Raw genomic sequence first — 20,343 nt, forward strand, 5'->3', positions numbered from 1 at the left:
CCAGGTGAGGTGTTTCGGAAGGACAGGCATAGGGAGCTGGCATGGGCCCATCCACATCGCCTGGCACTTGTTCCAGTTTACCAAAGCTGAAGAAGCTAAACCATAATAGTCCAAGCAGTCCACCAGTTTCTTTATCTCATCGCTATTATGTACGATGACACAAATATCGTCAGCATATGCAGAGACTTTCACAGGTCTTGTGAGCAAATTTCTGCATCCGGTTAAGATGCTGCGGACTTTGATTAAAAGAGGCTCAATGGTTAAAGAGTACAGAATACCGGATAAAGAACATCCCTGGCGGTTACCCCTTCCAACCTTTACAGGTGAAGTCAGTTGAGAGTTTACTCTGAGTATTGAGGAAATGCCATTATAGAGCAGGTTTACCATGGAGAGAAAAACAGGACCAGGTCCAAAACACTCTAGGACCTTGAAAAGATATACATAACTTACACGGTCAAAAGCCTTCTCTTGGTCAAGCACAATCAAACCAAGATTGTCATTTTTTATTTTACACACATCCCAAAGATCTCTTAATAGAAAAATGTTATCGTGTATCTGTCGGTTAGGGGTACAAAAAGACTGATCACTTTGAATCAATGACTCTAGAAGTGGGGGCGATGCGTCGAGCTAGAACTTTAGAAAATATTTTATAATCTGAAGTTAGAAGACAGATTGGACGCCAATTATTATCAATGAGCTGAGGGTCTCCTTTCTTAGTAGAATAGGTAATAAACTAATTACTGCTCTTCGGCAGCTCATCGGCAAGTCACCACAACGGAATGAACTAGTAAAGACCTCCAATAGTTCTGGGCCTAATAAGGGCCAAAAGGATTTATAAAACTCTATTGGGAGGCCGTCCAATCCAGGAGATTTACCCGTAGGTAAAGAAGCAAGGGAAAGTGTAAGCTCTTCCAAGGAAAGTAAGGAGCCAAGCTGATCCCTTTGAGCAGCACTTAGCATGGGTAAGTCAGATGTGAAATAACTTATTGAGCCATCGTCAACATCATTTGCCATAAACAAGCCTGAAAAGAAGTTATAAACCTCCCTCTTTATATTATCTTGTGACGTCACAGTGTTACCAGTTGAGAGCTTCAAGGTTTCAATTTGCCTTTGATTGGTAGTCTTTTTATCAAAATGGAAAAAAATTTGGTCGGTGCATCTAAATTATATAGCTGATCCATCCGTAGACGGATTGCACCTTTGCACCTTTTGCACCTTTTGCTTGGTATTCGACTAGGTTGTTTCGTAGAGTCTTCTTTTCCATAAGCAAATGATTATTTGTTCTATTGGGGCTGGTGTTGGCTTAGCGGTTAGGGTGCCGGCTTGGGATCCTAGGATCTTGGGTTTGAATCCCGGTCGATCACTGAATTAATATCAGGGGGATTGACTCAGCCTGTATCATCCTTCCATGGTCGGCAAATTGAGTACCAGTTCACTGGTAATTCCCTGTGTGTTGCAAGAGGTGACTACCAGGGTTGGCGGCAGGAAGAGCATCCGGCTATAAAACATTGCTTCAAAAAGGGGACCACTGTGCCCGAAAAAGGGGACCACAGTGCCCAAAAAAGGCCAACCCCTGCTCTGCGGGGAAAAATGGCCTCTAAAGGTGGTTCTTATTGGAGCTATTTGCCACATCAGTTTGCAACTTCATTATTTCCTTTTCTAGTGCGAACCTCTCCCTTTTTACACTAGAAGAAGAGAAATAATTAAACTGTTGGCAAAAGACAGCGATCTGTGCCTTAGCGTAGTCCCACCATAATATCGGGTTATCAAAATTATTCTTTCTTTTTTGAGGCTAATCCAAAACACTTTGAATGCTTCACAAAAAGCAGCATTTTCCAGCAACATGACATTGAACTTCCAATATGGACTGCCATGTTGCTGCAGAGCAAGCTTAAAGGACAAAGTTACAGCCACGTGATCAGAGAAAAGAGAAGGCACGATATCAGATTTCAATATGTTGTCAAGCATTACAGTATTGACATAAATTCTGTCTAACCTGGCTAGAGTGTGTATCTGAGACGTACATCTAGACCAAGTAAACTGCCGTTGCGTAGGGTGTTGAATATGCCAGACATCTATTAATCCCGTCGTCTTGATGATTTTCTCCAAGGGTTTGGCAGATCTCGGATGTGGCTCCGCACTGTTTCTATTTAACGCAGGGTCAAGAGTGCAGTTGAAGTCGCCACTCATTATAAAAGAGCAATTTAAGTCAATTGTACTCAGAAAATCCTCTAGCTTTAGAAAGAAGTTGTGCCTTTCAGCATTCTTACCGGGAGCATAAATGTTTACAAAAACAAAGATTTGATTATTGGCAGTGAATTGAAGACAAGCCAGATGTCCGGGAATTATATCATTATATTATAATAATAATAATTCATTTATTTTGTATAGCGCTTTTCATGAAGCCCAAAGGCGCTTTGACAGAGTGCAAAACATAATGCATAACAAAACATGAAAACAACAATTGCAAAAAGACAAGAATCAATAGGGAAATATTTAAAGCAAAAGGAGGGAGAAGGAGAAGTGATAGTCAGGGGTTAAATGCTGTGGGTTGAATGTTGAATGCAAGTCTGAACAGGTGGGTCTTGAGTGATGTTTTGAATGTGGTGAGTGAGGAGGAGTCTCTGATGGTGTGAGGTAGTGAGTTCCAGAGGGTGGGAGCAGCGATGGAGAAGGCCCTGTCCCCCCAGGATCTGAATTTGTGATCCCAGGATCTGATCTGATCTGAATCTGATATTGAACTTGTGAGAGTGTTAATGAGGAGGAGACAAAGAAAGCAATTCCAGCAGTGAGACAATTGATATCACTGAAGAACCACTGGCCCTTCATTAGCCTTCTCCACTGGGCTTGGCCATTCAGATCTCCATGCGTTTCTTGCAGTAACAAGACATCGAGGTGCAAATGCCGGGTCAGATCTTTTACCTGAACTTTGCGTTCTCAACTAACACCACGGTTAATGTTTAGACTGCCAAAACTAACACTCATTCTTTCGGAAAAAGAAAGAAGATAAATAACTAAATAGATCAAAAATCCCATAGGGACCTCATTTACAAAGCTCCTGCCGAGCTTTCTAGATAATTTTTCTTAACCGGTGCTTCTGAGCATCAGTGAAATTTGGAGTGTCGGGAATGAATGAATGAATGAATGATCGTTTTAAGGCCATTTTCCCCGCTAGAGCGGGGGTTAGCCGGTGTCAATTGACAGGGTTACTCACAATTTCCTTCAATTTAAAAATCAACACCTGAAGATCAGGGAAATTATCTTTCAGTTCAATGTTCCTTTTCCGATAGGAATCTCTCAAAAAGTCCCGAAGCTCGTCATCCGAAGGGCTATTTACAGCCTTTAGAATCTGAGAGGACTCTTCTTGACCCTCACCATCAGATTCCTCATATGGAGAATCAATTGGTGTTTCAGCTTCCTGGCGCACATCACATGATTGCTCAGTTTCAATAAAAGAAACTTCTTCAGGAACGTTTTGTGCCGGAGTCACATTTGAAGCTTCTTCGGGATGCGAGGTGGGGGACTCAAAGCCTGTTTGTGACATGACCACGATGCTCGGTTCATGGATGTCACTCTCCTTCAGTGGATTTAAATTATCCTCTTTTATTCTCTCTGTGTCCTTATTTTCCTCATTTATTCCTTTTGTAGGGGGAGATTTTAGGTGCTATTCCTCCTCTTGCAATTGACAGGAGGAAGCTGCACAATGAACGTCCTCGTGTGAGATGACACTGTCTGAGGGATCAGGAACACTCACTGGGATTGGAAAATTAGAATCCACTTTTTCCTTGATAATGTTTGTACTAGTGGAGGTATCCTTTTCCTCTAATAAGGCAAACCTGTTTTCACATTGAATTCCAGTGATGGAGTTTTCACTGATTTGCCTTTTCCCAGAAAGGTGACGCACTTCTTACAGCCGATTTACGTTTTTTACCTTCGCAAAAGCGGAAGGTTATGTTTTGATCGCTGTGTATTTATTTGTATGTCTGTGTGTGTGTGTGTGTGTATGTTATTCGCATAACTCAAAAAGTATTCAACCGAATTGCATGAAATTTGGTGGGATGATTGGTTATTATACGGGACACATTTGATTAGATTTTGGGAGCAATCGGGTCAAAGGTCAAGGTCAAGGTCACGAAAAGGTCAAAATCGTATTTTTGTTGTTCTGTTCCCTACACTCCCATGCCAAGTACAGAACAGTAGCTGCGGCGAAGGTATGCGCTCTACCGAGTGCCCGTTCTAGTTTACTTTGGAAACGGTTAGAAACCCCTCATTTGCGCTGTCCATTAGTTCAACGGGAGGGGGCGTGTCCACTTGTTTACCTGGTTTATCCTGCACATTTGTCGAGCGGGAAACGTTAACATTAATCTGTGAGTCATTGTTACCCATTTCGACCAGGTTAGGCTGTTCCTTCTGAAGGTGGCAAAACAGTTTCATGTGTCCCACTGCACCACAACCAAAGCATTTTAGGGTGTCGGTGGTGATGTATACTTGGTAATCGCGACCATTTGTAGTGAATTTTAAAGCAACATTCAAGGAGGGATATTCCTTTTTGAGAACCATAAATACCTGTCTATGGAAACTCATCACGTGACTGACACATTCATCCTTACAGCCCAAAGGGAGCATTATTAATGGCGACACACATTGACCATATCGCTGCAGCGATGCAAGGATGGTATCGCTATCCAGGAATGGGGGTACATTTGAAATAACCACTTTCTGAGCAGGAGTATCCAAGGGATAAACCATAACAAAGTGTCCTGAGTCGAGGGACAAACCTTGTTGTACGATGAGAGCAACGTGCTCTAGATCGGACACAAACACGACAACCCGTTTGTTCATACGTGATGCGCACGGCACGTACCTTATCAAACCCGATAATGTTCCCGGTCACGAGAACAATGGCTTCTACTGTAATACCCTCCGGTGGAGAACACGCAATGCCATGCTCGCGTGATAATTACTCGAACGCTGCATATCGCTGCGAATGAGCAGCCGCCATGTTTGAACACACGAGGCTCGACCTCGTCCTCCCAGCTCGGGAAGAGGAAGTTAGTGATGCACTCCGACTTTCCCAGCTTAGGGAAAGGGAGCGTTAAAAAAACAAACCAAGGAAATATAATAGAGAAAAAAAGGTTTACAACAACAGCAACAGGCATTTTAGGGCCATTTTCCCTGCTAGAGCGGGGGTTAGCCTTGCGGTCCCCATGACGATATTCTCCATTTTGCCCCATTTTCTGCATCTCCCCTTGTTAACCCCGTTGCCCGCATTTCTTCTTCGACCATCTTTAGCCAAGTCTTTCTCGGTCTTCCCCGTCCTCTACTTCCTTCTACATTAATTCCCATCACTCTTTTCAACCAGTCACTTTCATCCTTCCTCAACACATGACCAAACCATCTCAACCTGTTTCTCTTCACAGCATCCATAACAGGCTCTATTCCCATCATCTTTCGCAATTCATCATTTGTCTTCCTCTCTCTCAACAATACTCCACACATCCAGCTAACCATTCGCATTTCCACCCTTTCCAGCCTTCGTTGCTGCTCTACGTTCATTACCCATGTCTCACTCCCATGAATCATAACACTTCTCACACATGCAGCATACACCTTTCCCTTCAGCTTCAATGACACTCCCCTCCTCGTCAGCACGCCACTCAGTTCCCGAAACTTCTTCCATGCACATCTCACTTGAGCAACCGTTGCCGAGTCTGTAACACACCTTACACTTGAATGTAGCTGCCACCCTGGTTAATGACCCTCTCAAACCACTACATTTTTGATGAACCCACTCAGCGCACATTGTACATTGAATGGAATTCACTCCGTCACCCTTCCTGCACACAGCACACGGCCACTTCCCAGTTCTTTCCACCTCACCACATGCTTTACCAATTGCCATCACCTTCATTTTTCCGATATTCACCTTCAGACCTTTTGTCTCCATACATTCCTTCCACTTGTTCATCTTCTCCTTCAGTCCATCCATACTTTCTGCAATCAACACCAGATCATCTGCATACAACAACTCCCACGGTAAACCCTCCTTTATGTTCTGAGCCAGCACCTCCATGACAGCTACAAATAGTAGTGGACTTAGTACCGACCCCTGATGCACTCCCACCTTCACCTCAAACTCACCACTGTTCCCGTCCTTCGTCATTACAGCTGTGCGCGCTCTTTTGTACATTGCCATCATTACTCTGATCAACCATTCCTCCACTCCTAACTTCCTCAATGCCCATGTCACTACTTCACGTGGAACCCTGTCAAATGCTTTCTCCAGATCAACAAACCCAAGAAACAACTTCTTCCTCTTCTCCATGCACTTCTCCTGCAACTGCCTCACAATAAAAAGTGTGTCTGTCGTTCCTCTTCCTGGCATAAATCCAAACTGCATTTTGTCAATCTTCACTTTCTTCCTTATCCTCCTCTCCAACACCCTTTCCAATACCTTCATTCCATGCTCCAATAACTTTATCGCTCAATACGAGCCACAGTCCAGAGGGTCACCTTTCCCCTTGTATAGAGGGACGAGGGTACTCAGTTCCCAAGCCACTGGAATGCGGCCTTCTTTCACCACCAGATTGCAGATCTCTGTCATTGTCTTCACACCCCAATTTCCCGCTGCCTTCAACATATCTCCCACAACTCCCGTTGGCCCTCCCGCTTTTCTACTCATTGCTTTTATCGCTTCCTCAACTTCCTCCTCGGTTATCTTCTCTGCCGGTCCTAAAACTGGGTTACTCTCTATGTTGCCATCCCATTCATTCTCTGCATTCAACAGTATTTCCATATATCTCTTCCATCTTCCTTTAATTCCATCTGGGTCCACAACGATTTGTCCCACTTCATCCTTCAAGCAACTCACCCCCATCACATCACACCTCTCTTTCGCTATCTGCTTTGCAATCCTGAATACCGCTCTCTGACCCTCTTCCGAATCCAAGCGCTCTCCGAACATTTTCCTACATGCCTCCTGTGCCTTTGCTACCTCTTTCTTTGCAGCCTTCCTGGCTGCCTTATAACTTTCATGCTCTGCCTTTTCTGCCCCCATACCCTTCGCCTTCTACCACTCCTTGAACTTCTTCCTCTTCTCGTCAATCATCTTTCCAACTTCATCATCCCACCACCATGTTTCCGAGTGCCTTGGTGGTCCTTTTGTCCATCCACATACCTCACCAACGGCTCCCAACAGACTATCTTTCATTGACACCCAACCACTTTCAAGCTCAACCACATCATCCTCCACCATACTCAGCCTCTCTTTTAATGCCTCCCTCACTGTCACCTCTTTCAACCTCCACACCTTCCTTCTCGGTTGGTACTTCACCCGCCGAGCTCTCCTCGCACCTTTCACCCTTATGCCGCAGACAACCAAGTGGTGCTGTGAAACAGCCTCCTCCCCCGGGATCACCTTTGTGTCCCGGAGGTGCCCCCTATCTCGCCTACGCACCAGCAGGTAGTCAATGGTTGTCGTCGTCCCACCTGACGTGTATGTAACAAGCTTATTATCCTCTTTCTGGAACTCAGTATTACAAATCAGCTCCATCAGCAAACTCCAAAATCCTTTCACCTTCTCCATTTCTCACACCATATCCGTAACCCCCATGAACTCCCTCAAAACCGTCCATACTACTTCCCACATGTCCATTTAGGTCTCCTCCTACCACAACAACTTCCTCATCTTTCACGTTTTCCATCAGCTTCTCTAAAGCACACCAGAACTTGTCCTTCTCATCATCACTCCGACCAACCTGCGGAGCATATCCCGAGATGATGTTCACCAAGAGCTTTCCAATCATCATTTTCACCATCATCAACCTTTCACTCACTCTAGTCACACTCACCACACTGTCTACAAACTCCTCAGAAAACAGGACACCAACACCATTCACGCCCTCCAAACTTCACGCCCTTGCCACACAAACTTGTATTTCTGTCCCTGCCTACCCTTCACCATTCTCACACCACTTCCCTTCCATCTCATCTCCTGCACACAACATATGTCCACTCTTCTTCTGACTAATACGTCCACCACTTCTCCTGATCTCCCTGTCATTGTCCCTACATTCCATGTCCCAAATCTCAGAAACCGATCTCCACGTCGGGCATCAGACGTTTCATCGTCATAAATGGAATGATTTCCACCCTTGCTTCGATCGGGTTCCCCACCTTGAGTTTTGACGAGAGGGAGTGGGGTCCTCCATGGGGTACTTCGGGCTGTACCCTGCCCATATGTAGTCGTAATTGTCATGTTTCTCTTTTTGAGGCAATGTTTTTATGGCCGGATGCCCTTCCTGACGCCAACCCTTTTCCCGAGCCGAGACAAAAAAGGTTTGAAGTGAAGAAAATAAGTCAGGGGAAAAAACAACAGGGAACCGCCCAAAAATGACGATTACCTAAACTGCACGTTAAGTGTGCTCTAAGGCTCTCTCTCTCTCTCTCTCTCTCTCTCTCTCTCTCTCTCTCTCTCTCGTCTCAACATAGAAGGGGAAACACAGGGAAGCTTTACAAATAGAAACAAGGACACGAAGGAGCGAAATGAGGGGGGACAGGGGGAGTAGGACAAACAGCCAAGACAGAGCACTCACGACACGAAGCGGGAAGCCGCCATGACACCGCACCAAACGCACCAGCCAGCAGATGGTGACAGAGAGAGAGACAGAGAGAGAAAGACAGAGAGAGAAAGACAGAGAGAGAAAGACAGAGAGAGAAAGACAGAGAGAGAAAGACAGAGAGAGAAAGACAGAGAGAGAGAGAGACAGAGACTTTGACTTTTGAAGCTCTTTTATTATAAAGGTAAGAAAACCACACAAGTCATGCAAATAATAAAGTCACTCCAATTCCAAACATGTGCAGCCGAACAACAACAATAAAAACACCAAAAACTAAAATAAAAAATTTAACAAACCATTGTCAAGTTTACAAACGCCACCCTTTACACACCATTTTTCCACAAAGGTTTGTAAATCATCTTTCATTTGGCAAAAGGAAAATTCCAAACACAACCTTGCCATAACCAGAGCCTTAAACACAATTACCACATCACATAAAATATCAGCATTTGCCAGGAGCTTTGCTTTTCTTGTCTTGTAGATTGCTAATTTTCCAATAGAAATTAAGAAATTAGCAAGACCAGTCTCAGAGCTTTTTTTTGTAACTAAGTGGTATTCCAAAAATAAAAACCCGTGTAGAAAAAGAAAAGTTCATATGATTAAAAAAAGTTGAAAAAAACCAAAGAAGGGAGAGAGTCTTGCACAATCTACGTAAGCATGGAAAAGGTCTTCAGAAATCATACAAAAAGGGCATTCCACTGAATTATCCTCATTAAAACGATGTAATAAAACATTGGAGGGCAACACCATATGGGCGAGTCTCCAAGCAATATCACCAGTTCTTTTAACAATCGGTGAAACATACATTGCAGACCACTGCGGATGGGAGGGAGACCCAGAAGGAAGTTTCTCTTTCCATCGAGCCCCAAAATAAATTGGCTGTAACGAGGGAAACCGGACTGAAATACACAAGTGATACAGTCTCTTTTTATCCTTGCTGGAAAGTGGCGATGAGGATAAGATAGATGTTGCGGCGCTATCAGCCGGCAGGCTAGAGCCAGCACAGATCTGTGGTGGTGTATGGTGGTCACCAATGTTGGCGGTTAAGCTCAGGCCCAAGTGCCTAAAAACACACAAGATTTCCTGTAGGACCTTGGCGACGCTCCTCAAAGATCTGATACCAGTTCTTACTTGTAGATGTCTTGCGGAGAACCAACTGTTCCTGTTACAGTCACGAAGGTCCCGAGCCGTTTTCACGCCAGCACTCTAAAAACGTTGCACAAAAGCACGTGAGTGAGGAATAGCAGGAAAAAGGGCATTGTAGAAAAGGGGTTCCCGGAGGAACCTTTCACTGTTGTACGTCCCCATTTGCCGAGTTACTGAAATGGACCGCCAGACGTGCAAGACATCTTGGTAAAAGTCAGGAAGCAGCAAAGCATCGACATGTTGCAGCTCCATGAAAAAGAGTTCACAATTGTAGCCTAGCATGCCGGCTTGTTTTAATATACAGTTTGCAGTAGATTTCCAGGGCAAGGCCTCCAGAAATATAAAATGACGAGCTGTAGAGACTCGGAAGGCCATCACCCGACAAAGAATGTCCATAAGTCCATGATCCCCTCCGCCAGTGGAAGGCAAATAGTCTCTGGCTTTAGCCAGTGTTTGCCATCCCAAAAGAAGTCAAGTAAGCATTTTTGGATTGATGACACCAACGTTGCAGGTGGCTGCAAGGCAATCATTTTATGCCATAAGAGAGGGGCCACCAGGTTGTTAATGACCAGGGCACGACCTCGAAAAGACAAGGTCGACAAAATTCCTCTCCATCTGTTTAATTTATTGCTAATTTTGTGGAGCCAACCATCCCAATTCCTTTTGACAAAACCTGGGGTTCCAAGGTAAACACCATGGTATTTCACACCTTCTTTTCCCCCTGTCAAATTAATAGGGAGAATTGGAAGGGCAGAAGGTGGCGTACCGCCGACCCAAACTGCTTTGCATTTCGACCAATTAATTTGCGTTGTACATGCTTGAGAGTAGACCCATAGGCACTCAAATAGCAGAGCAATGTCATTACTGCTGCGAACAGCAACACATACATCATCAGCATAGGCCGAAATGATAACGGGATTTTCTGATGGAGTCACTGAAAATCCCATAAGAGAAGATCGTAAACGAATCAAAAGGGGCTCAATGCAAAGAGAGTACAAGATTCCAGATAAGGGACAACCTTGCCGAATTCCCCTCCCAATCCGCAAAGGTGAACAGAGACCATCATTGATTTTGATCAAGCTAAAAATGTGATAATACAATAAGGATACATATGAAATAAAGGATGCCCCAAAACCAAATTGCTTTAAAATGTGAAACAAATACTCATGATTAACAGAGTCAAAAGCCTTTTCTTGGTCAATAAAAAAGAGACCGGTATGTTGTTGTTGAAATGCACACACATCCCACAGGTCTCGTACCAAAAAAATGTTATCATGCATAGATCTGTGCATAACACAGTACGATTGATCCTGATGTATAACTGTGCTTAAAACAGTCTTTACACGGTTAGCTAGCGCTTTGGCAAAAATCTTGTAATCTGTGCAGAGAAGAGAAATTGGGCGCCAGTTCTGTATCAATTGCAGGTCGTTTTTCTTAGGGATAAGGCAAGCAACTGCACGTCGACAACTAAGGGGTAACAATCCCTCATGCAGACTGTATAAAAACACTGAATGCAAAGCAAGACCAAGCATGTCCCAAAAGGTTTTATAAAATTCAGCTGGTAACCCATCAAAACTAGGAGCCTTATGATCAGCAAGGTCATCTAGCGCAGTTTCAAGTTCACCGAGAGTAATGTTCTCATCCAAGACATGCCGTTGATGCTCATCTATCTGGGGTAAATTGGTCGTAATATTCTGCATTGCAGGCACATCATTGGGCTTAAAGGAAAACGCATTCTCAAAATAAGACCGAACAAAATGAACAATCTCCGTATTATCACTAAGAATATGCCCATCACTAGCCCGAAGACAGCATTTGCTGGCTCGCCTTGGTCCTCTTCTCAAACTTAAAGAAATCTTTACATGTGTCTGAAGACAGTAAACCATTCACTCTCAGCCTGACTAAGGCACCAATACCATTTTCTTGAATTAATTCCTTAAGGAGAGTTTGTTTTTCAAAGAGGAGTTGACACCGTCTTTGATCACTGAGGACCTCAGCACCTTCCTGCAATCGTAGAATTTCTTGTTTCAAGGCATCAATACATAATTGTTTACTTTGAGAGCAATTGGTTTTGTATTGCTGACAGAAAACACGGATCTGCGCTTTAGCATAGTCCCACCACTGACAGAGATTTAGGAAACAATGTTGGAAGTACACAACCTTGTCCCAAAAAACCACAAAGGATGATTTAAAGAAAGGATCGCTCAGAAGTGAGGTGTTAAAGGACCAATACAGGGTGCGGCGTTTGCAACGAGGAAAAGAAAAACGCAGTTTTACCAAAGAATGATCAGAGAAACCAGAAGGGACAATAGCCGTATATGTCACAAGATTGACAGCAGAGTTAGGAATATAAAATTTATCAAGACGAGCAAGTGAAAGATGATTTAGTAAAACCCGACACCAGCTAAATTGCTGCAGGTTTGGGTGTTGTTGCCGCCATACATCGTTGAGGTCATGCCGCGAAATTATACTGGAAAGAGGCCTACTTGAAGCTGGATGTGGCTCTGCACTGTTCCTATCTAAAGTTGGGTTAAAGTACAGTTAAAGTCACCCCCTAAGCACAACAACGTATCAGAAGAGAGTTGTCTCAGGAAATTAAATGACTGATTAAACAAGCATTCTGAGTATTGCGCTGCAATACATGTCCCCTACCAAAGTTCAAAGTGCCATAACTTTGTCAAAAATGATCGAATATGCAAATTTATGCACGGTTGATGCTGGTTTTCAAACTTGATCTGAGGTAGCTGAGACACCTGTGTCACGCCTCGCCTCGTTGATAAGCCTGCAAGGTCGCTCCGTGGAGCGGCCTGCACGTATTGCACTGTGTGAATTATATAAATTATTACCAACTCACGGTCTGAGGTACTAGCGATTCAAGAGATATCCATTTTTTTATGGCACATTGGAGAAGCCAATGCGAGGTTTCTTCTTCCTCAGCTTGTCACAACTCTGTCAAATGCGATCGAGTTTTAAAAAGTCAGAATTTGACCAAATCTGTTTTATTCGTTTGTTAATATACCTCAGCTATTGACAAATCCTAAATTAGAATTTTATTTGAGGTTAAAATGACCGCGACAGGTCGTGTCCAACGATGCTTTCAGTCTGTACATGTGATAAATAATTAAATCCGCACACTTGCCGCCTCTTCTTCTTCACGCAATAACAACTTCTAGCTTCCAGACCATACATCCAATCATCTTGAAATTTTGCTCACTTGTTACTCTTCATGACTTCTACTATACATGACTTCTACTATGAAAGCCCACAGAATCTTGTTTCTCACAGTCTGAGAGTCCTTAAGGTGCTTTTTTGCAAACTCAAAGAGGTCTTTCATGTGTCTTTCACTGAGGAGTGGCTTCCATCTGGCCCTCTGCCATAAAGCCCAGATCGGTGGAGTGTTGCAGTGATGGTTGTCCTCCTGGAAGTTTCTCCCATCTCCACACAGGATCTCTGGAGCTCAGCCAGAGTGACCATCAGGTTCTTGGTCACCTGTCTTACCAAGGCCCTTCTCCCCCGATTGCTCAGTTTGGCCGGGCGGCCAGCTCTAGGAAGAGTCCTGGTTGTTCAAAACTTCTTCCATTTAAGAATTATGGAGGCCACTGTGCTCTTGGAAACCTTCAATGCAGCAGAATTCTTTTTGTAGGCTTCCGGAGATCTGTGCCTCGACACAATCCTGTCTCTGAGCTCTGCAGGCAGTTCCTTCGACCTCATGGCTTGGTTTTTGCTCTGATATGCATTGTCAGCTGTGAGACCTTATATAGAAAGGTGTGTGCCTTTCCAAGTCATGTCCAATCAATTGAATTTACCACAGGTGGACTCCAATCAAGGTGTAGAAACTTCTCAAACATGATCAAGAGAAATGGGAGGCACCAAAGCTAAATTTCAAGTGTCATAGCAAAGGGTCTGAATACTTATGTAAATGTGATATTTGAGTTTTTTCTTTTTAATACATTTGCAAAGCTTTCTAAAATCCTGTTTTCTCTGTCATTATGGGGTAATCAGTGTAGATTGATGAGGGAAAAAATGAATTTAAACGATTTCAGCATAAGGCTGCAACATAACAAAATGTGAAAAAGTGAAGGGGTCTGACTACTTTCTGAATGCACTGTATGGTACAACAATAAACATCTAACTTGCATGATGTAGCCACGACCAGCACGTTATTCACACAGGATGGACAGAGAGGGTCAGACTATACAGGATGTCTGTAGTATCTCTGTGGTGTGGATATCAACCTGTAGAAACCACACAACAGTTACAGAAATATACAACATTAAACCGGCCTGTCTCCATTTATATAGCAGAAACTGGTTCTCCCATATGGAGTGGAAACTGGTTCTCCTTTTTGTAGTGGAAACTGGTTCTCTCTTATGTAGTGGAAACTGGCTCCCCTTACACGACCGGTCAAAAGTTTTAGAACACCTCAATTTTTCCAGTTTTTATTGAAATTTACACAGTATAATGTCTCAATGTACTCTGCAATTAAGCATAGAACAAATAAACAATTGGAGATAAAAAAGAAATCAAAGAATCATTTTGTTCAACAAAATTTAATTTAAATTTTTGACTCAGCAAAGTAGCCACCTTTTGCAGATATAACCGCCGAACACACTCGTGGCATTCTTTCTACAATGGAAATCAAATATTGTTCGGGAAGTTCTTCCCAACACTGTTGCAGAAGTTCCCACAAATGTGTTGCACTTGTAGGTTGCTTTGCTTTCACCCTTCTGTCCAGTTCATCCCAAAGCAGCTCAATGGGGGTGAAGTCTGGAGACTGCTGGCCATTCCATGATTTTAAGCCTACCATCTTGTTCTTTTCGTCGAAGGTAGTTTTGACATAGCCTGGAGGTGTGTTTAGGGTCATTATCTTGCTGTAGGATGAGCCCCTGACCAACTGGGCGTATACCAGAGGGTATTGCATGGCGTTGCAAAATGCTGTGGTAGCCCTTTTAGTTCAGGGTGCCAGTCACTCTGTGCAAGTCGCCGACTCTGGATCCAGCAAAAGAGCCCCAGACCATCACGCTTCCTCCTCCATGTTTGAGAGTTGGTGTCACACACTGAGGAACCATCTTTTGCCTACTCGACGGCGTACAAAAACCCTGTGTGATGAGCCAAAGATTTCAAATTTTGATTCATCGGTCCATAAGACCTTCTTCCAGTCTTCAGTAGCCCACTGGCAGTGTTTCATGGCCCAGGCATGCCTCTTTTTCTTATTTTGACATCTTAGCAATGGCTTTCTTACTGCCACTCGACCTGTCAAACCTGCAGCTCGAAGTCTTCTCTTCACAGTTGAAAGTCAGACTGGCTTACTTCGACCAGTGTTAAGCTGTGCTTGAAGCTGTTGTCCTGTGAGCCACCTATCACGCAAGCTGTTGACTCTCAGAAACTTGTCTTCCGATTCTGTTGTGGCTTTGGGTCTGCCAGACCTCTTCCTGTCAGAGTTTCCTCCAGTTTCCAATATACTACTTCCTGCAGTGCAATATTGTCCAAATAATGCTTCAGAAGGTGTAATAACAGTCTGTTCCAATACTGCTTTTATACAGACAGGGGGTTTGTTATCAAGTAATCAGCAGAGGTTGGGACACCTGTAGGAATTGTTTGCATCAACTTCCAAGGCTTAATTTACTTACATTGCGGCAGAACAGCTGTAAGTTGTTAACCCATTACTTGTTCCATGAAGTAGGCCTTTTTTACAATATAAATGTGCAATTTACATTATTTCCCCGTTTTTGCTAACCTAAACTTTTTGTTTTTTAAGCTCGAGCATTTTACTGCTTACCTTTGTACCATTTCAGGTGATTCACTAGACATTAAACTGCGTAAACTTCAATAAAAACTGGAAAAATTGAGGTGTTCTAAAACTTTCGACCGGTAGTGTATATAGCAGAAACTGGTTCTCCCATATGGAGTGGAAAGTGGTTCTCCCTTATGTAGCAGAAACAGGTTCCCCTGTATGTAGCAGTAATAAGCATTGGCATAAAGGTAGTGAGGATGCCTGCATTGGTTGCAACATATGGTCTGGAGGGAGAAAGGGAATGAATAGTTGGCAGGTGCATCGAAGAGGTAGCAGGAAAGTGTGAACCAAAAAATTAGGTTATGGAGTGGGACAAGAGAGACGTGGGGTGTATAAATAAGGAAAGTGAGGAGAAGAATGAGAACAATAAGGAGAATCATGGCTTCCTTGTATGCAAACCATTTGCGCAATGAATGCTATCAGTAACAACAAAAATCCATAAATTATAGCCGGCGAAGCCGGTGTTGTGAATGAACGCGTACGTATTATGTTGAAAAGCCAGATTTTGCTGAATCCTTTGAGAATTTCGAAGCTTTGACGCACCAACTCGCTCCATGGAGGCTGCCATCTTGCGGATGCGGAAGTATGCATAAAAAATTGCGAAAAAGTTCAATAGGAGTTTGTTTCACCCGTCTTTGATTGATTCACAGTCTTATGCACCTCTAATTTGTAATTAATACACTAAACAGATCACAAAGTCAGCCTTCTTTCACCTGAAAAACATTGCCCGTCTCCGCTCATCCCTCTCCTCCACGGCTGCAGAAACCCTCATCCACGCCTTCATCACCTCCCGTCTGGACTACTGCAATAGCCTCCTCTATGGTTCACCCTCAAAAATCACCAATAAACTCCAATACATTCAGAACTCCGCTGCCCGTCTACTCACTCATTCCCGGACCCGTGACCACATCACCCCCGTCCTTTACAAGCTTCACTGGCTCCCCATCCCCCAGAGAATCCAGTACAAAATCCTCCTCTTGACATACAAAGCCCTCCATAACCTGGCCCCATCCTACCTGGCTGACCTCCTCTCCAGACACACTCCCACCCGCAACCTCCGCTCTGCTGGTACCAACCTCCTGACCCCCTCCATCTGGACCAAATTCAGATCCTGGGGGGACAGGGCCTTCTCCATCGCTGCTCCCACCCTCTGGAACTCACTACCTCACACCATCAGAGACTCCTCCTCACTCACCACATTCAAAACATCACTAAAGACCCACCTGTTCAACGCTGCATTCAACATTCAACCCACAGCATTTAACCCCTGACTATCTCTTCTCCTTCTCCCTCCTTTTGCTTTAAATATTTCCCTATTGATTCTTGTCTTGTCTTTTTGATTCTTGTCTTATATATATGCCGTATATCGCTGCTGTTTGTTTTCTTGATTCTTGTCTTTTTGCAATTGTTGTTTTCATGTATTGTTATGCATTATGTTTTCCACTCTGTCAAAGCGCCTTTGGGCTTCTGGAAAAGCGCTATACAAAATAAATGAATTATTATTATTATTATTATTAAGACCAACCTCGTTCCCCTGGCCCGCACGGGCCCTGGTTATCTTCAACGAAAATCGTCACCAAACACCGGAACCAATGAGATTCCAGCATTTGAAAAAATATTACAAAAAGCTTATTACCGCGTTTCGGAGGCTGAAAACGGCGTCAAATATTCTAAAATTGACGAATAATTATTTATTAGAAATCTCGCGGCCGTAGGGGATAGTTTTTCACGGCCGGAAATATCCGAAGTTGAGACGGAATTCACCGAATTAATCAAGACGGAAATTTTATAAATTTTTATCTCATCCAGAATGCAAATGGTGTCATTTTGAACGAGGTACGGTACCTACTACACCTACCTACTACCAACTACCTAATCTACTGATCAGTGCCGGATTAAGCCTCGGCTGGCCCTAAGGCACATTTTGAAATTTTAGAGAATGGCCTGAACAATTTAAATTAGATCTCGGGCTCATGGAAATGGACCCCAGACAAAAGATGACCTGATTCATGAAGAACATATTTAATACAAAAAAAGACAAATATTTAATGTGAAAAGAAACTACTTTCAAACTAGTTTAGTCTATACAATTTGCAGTGTATGAATATATGCATGACAAAACACGCACAGATTTGGCACTTTGCTTTACAGTTTACTAGACCTTAGATTGTAACCTTGCGCACGTTTACAACTGCAAACTCTTCTGTGCACACCCTGTTGAGGGGGAACCTGAGGGCAGTTGGCCCGAATTTTTGGCTGGCCCGAAGGCACATGCCTTGTCTGCCTAATGGTTAATCCGGCAATGCTACTGATGCCATAGTGATGGGTAAAATAGTGGCAAGAGGCTTTGGCTTCGCCGGCTCATTGCGGCTTTGCAGTAGGGTACTAGTAATGATTCATATGTTAAGTGTTATGAGAAAACGCACAATGGAGATTGAAAATGGACGAGAAAGGCAATTGTGCTGAGTACTATAAAAGCTGATAGAGCCTTTTAAAGGTGCAGGTGCGGACAGCTGCTCACCCTAATTTAAATGTTGTACAAATTGAGTACTCACCTGGATGGTAGTCCCACATTCTCATTTATGTTGTGGTTCTTTACCTACTGATGCAAATCCCATAGAATGTGTCGATTTGCCCATTGTCTCCTAATCTCCTTGTTATTAATGTGGAGTGATGTCACCTAATGTTATTTATGCAATCTAATGCGTGTCCAAAAGCTCCTCCAGAGCTGTAGTCATTGCGGAAAAATAATCTCGTTCTTTATTTGTGTTGCAGTGGGAATTCTGTTTGGAACAGTTATTTTTGGAACACATCCCGTTGATTATATTACGAATAGCTTCAATAATTGAGTACCGTGGGTAAGAATGGAGGGGGTGGGTGATTGGAAGGGTGTCTTTGTGATTTCCTTGAAAGTGAAATGATGGATGTCATTAGAACAACAAAGGCAAGCAAGGAGTTTTTTTTTCGTTTTTCTAGATGTCTCTCGATCTTCTTTGTGGATTTCCAGGAGCATTTTGCTCAGAGCCATGCAAACACGGCATGGATAAACAGCATAACTGATTGCAACACCATGCTCTTTTGTGAGTACCTCTTCATTGTGAATGAAATGCTTGAAATTCCTTAAACTGTTATTCCCAGAATTCTGAATATTCATTTTGGCTTCTTATCATAATCAAGGATTTGTGTTGTAGCTTGCATTGCTCAAGTGTAGCATTGTTGATGCATTGTTTGAATTGTTCTTTGATTCTGGGCTTGCTGCTTCCTGCCTTTCCACGCCATTGGTTAACGCAGCACCAATCGGCACGCTGCTCAGCTGCCTTTTTGGCTGTCGAATTACAGTGATATTCGGGGGACTGGTGGCTTCGTCGGGATTCATACTTGCATCCTTTTCAACCAGCATCTCATCCCTTTACATCTCCATCGGATGTTTCTCTGGTTTGTATTTTACTATGGATGTTCCTTTTTACCTCCACTACCGAAGGTGGGCGGAGGTAATGTTTTCACCTCTGTCTGTCTGTTTGTCTGTGAGCAGGATATCTCAAAAAGTTGTGCACAAATTTGGACAAAACCTGGTGGGCAGCTTGAGTGTGTGATGAGGACGAAATGAATAGATATTGGTGATGATTTGGATCTGGATATGCGAATTTTTAAGTGATCCTTTACCAGTGAGTGGTACGGCTATAAAAACAATATATAGCACGATATCTCAAAAAGTTGTGGATGGATTCAAACGAAACTTGGTGGATGACTTGGGTAGTTGACAAGAACAATCCAATTCGATTTTGGTTCAGGTCCGTATCCATTTTCGGCCTATCGGTGGGATACAAAACGTAAATTGTTCAGCCTGGCGGAGGTACGCGCTCTACCGTGAGCCGTTGTAGTTCATTTTGAAACGGTTTCTGAAACCCTGAATCTGAGGGGTGTATTGCAAAATTGGTATCACATGACTGTAAATGATACTTGCACTGCAGTTTGCATATAAAAGAAAGACCTCCCCTCGTGCTGCAGCTGCATTATGTGGCATCAGATGGTGAACACATGACAACATCAGTCACAAAAAAGGGGGAAAAAAAGTCAATTTTTAATCAAAACAGGCATGGCGAACTGTTGAGAGTTGAGGGGCGAGAGGGTATTTAATCCCCAACTCCACATTTATTTTGTATTTTGCAACATACCTTACTATATAAAGTTATTAACCTTCATGCATCTCCAAAAGCTGAACTGTTCGAAAAAGAGACAACCTACAGGGAATGCCAATAAACATTATTTTGGTACAAATCAGACGTAAAAATAACATTTTGTAATTGCGACCTTGTTTTGCAATTCCACTTCATCGACAATGACCAGATTACCATTCCAAATCCTGATAAATTTCATAACACCAAAACTGAGCCGAGTGGGAATGTGGAGGTTTCTTCCCACATCGTTTGCTATTAACTCGGCACAGAGCATTGCGCAGACACATGGCAAACTGCACCAAGATACTCACACGTGTTTTTTATTATGATCGGCCTTCAGTCTCAGAAGTGGCAATCATTACTTGCTTTCAAGACAGAGTGCATAAGCAGATTTTCAAAAAACAACATATAACTTGCGAACACACAAATGAGTACCCCGACTGAGTTGGCATGACGGTTTAGGGGTAGCATGCTTGCCTTTGAGCTATCTGATCTGGTTTTGATTCATTGACCTGACTATAAACTGCCACCTTGATGGTTCGCAGGCGTAGCGTTGCATCAATGAGTTCAACTGAAGAAGCATTGAGATTGTTGTGCCATCTGCGAG

General features: G+C 43.3%; 1 protein-coding gene across 4 annotated transcripts in view; it reads left to right on the forward strand.

The window, feature by feature from the left end:
* The window catches only part of LOC137438061 (monocarboxylate transporter 12), a 56,900-nt gene that overhangs the window by 11,929 nt on the left and 24,628 nt on the right, over positions 1–20,343 (forward strand). For 3 of the 4 annotated variants that reach the window (XM_078766616.1, XM_068132942.2, XM_068132943.2), the window contains 2 exons: positions 18,535–18,638; positions 18,850–18,993. In XM_078766616.1, coding sequence (XP_078622742.1) covers positions 18,535–18,638; positions 18,850–18,993 — 248 coding nt within the window. The remainder of the gene's footprint in view (positions 1–18,534; positions 18,639–18,849; positions 18,994–20,343) is intronic. The other variant, XM_068132945.2, reaches the window with a different exon arrangement.

This window comes from Myxine glutinosa, chromosome 12 (assembly GCF_964187855.1).
Source record: "Myxine glutinosa chromosome 12, kmMyxGlut1.1, whole genome shotgun sequence".
In the NCBI taxonomy this organism is placed as follows: domain Eukaryota; kingdom Metazoa; phylum Chordata; class Myxini; order Myxiniformes; family Myxinidae; genus Myxine; species Myxine glutinosa.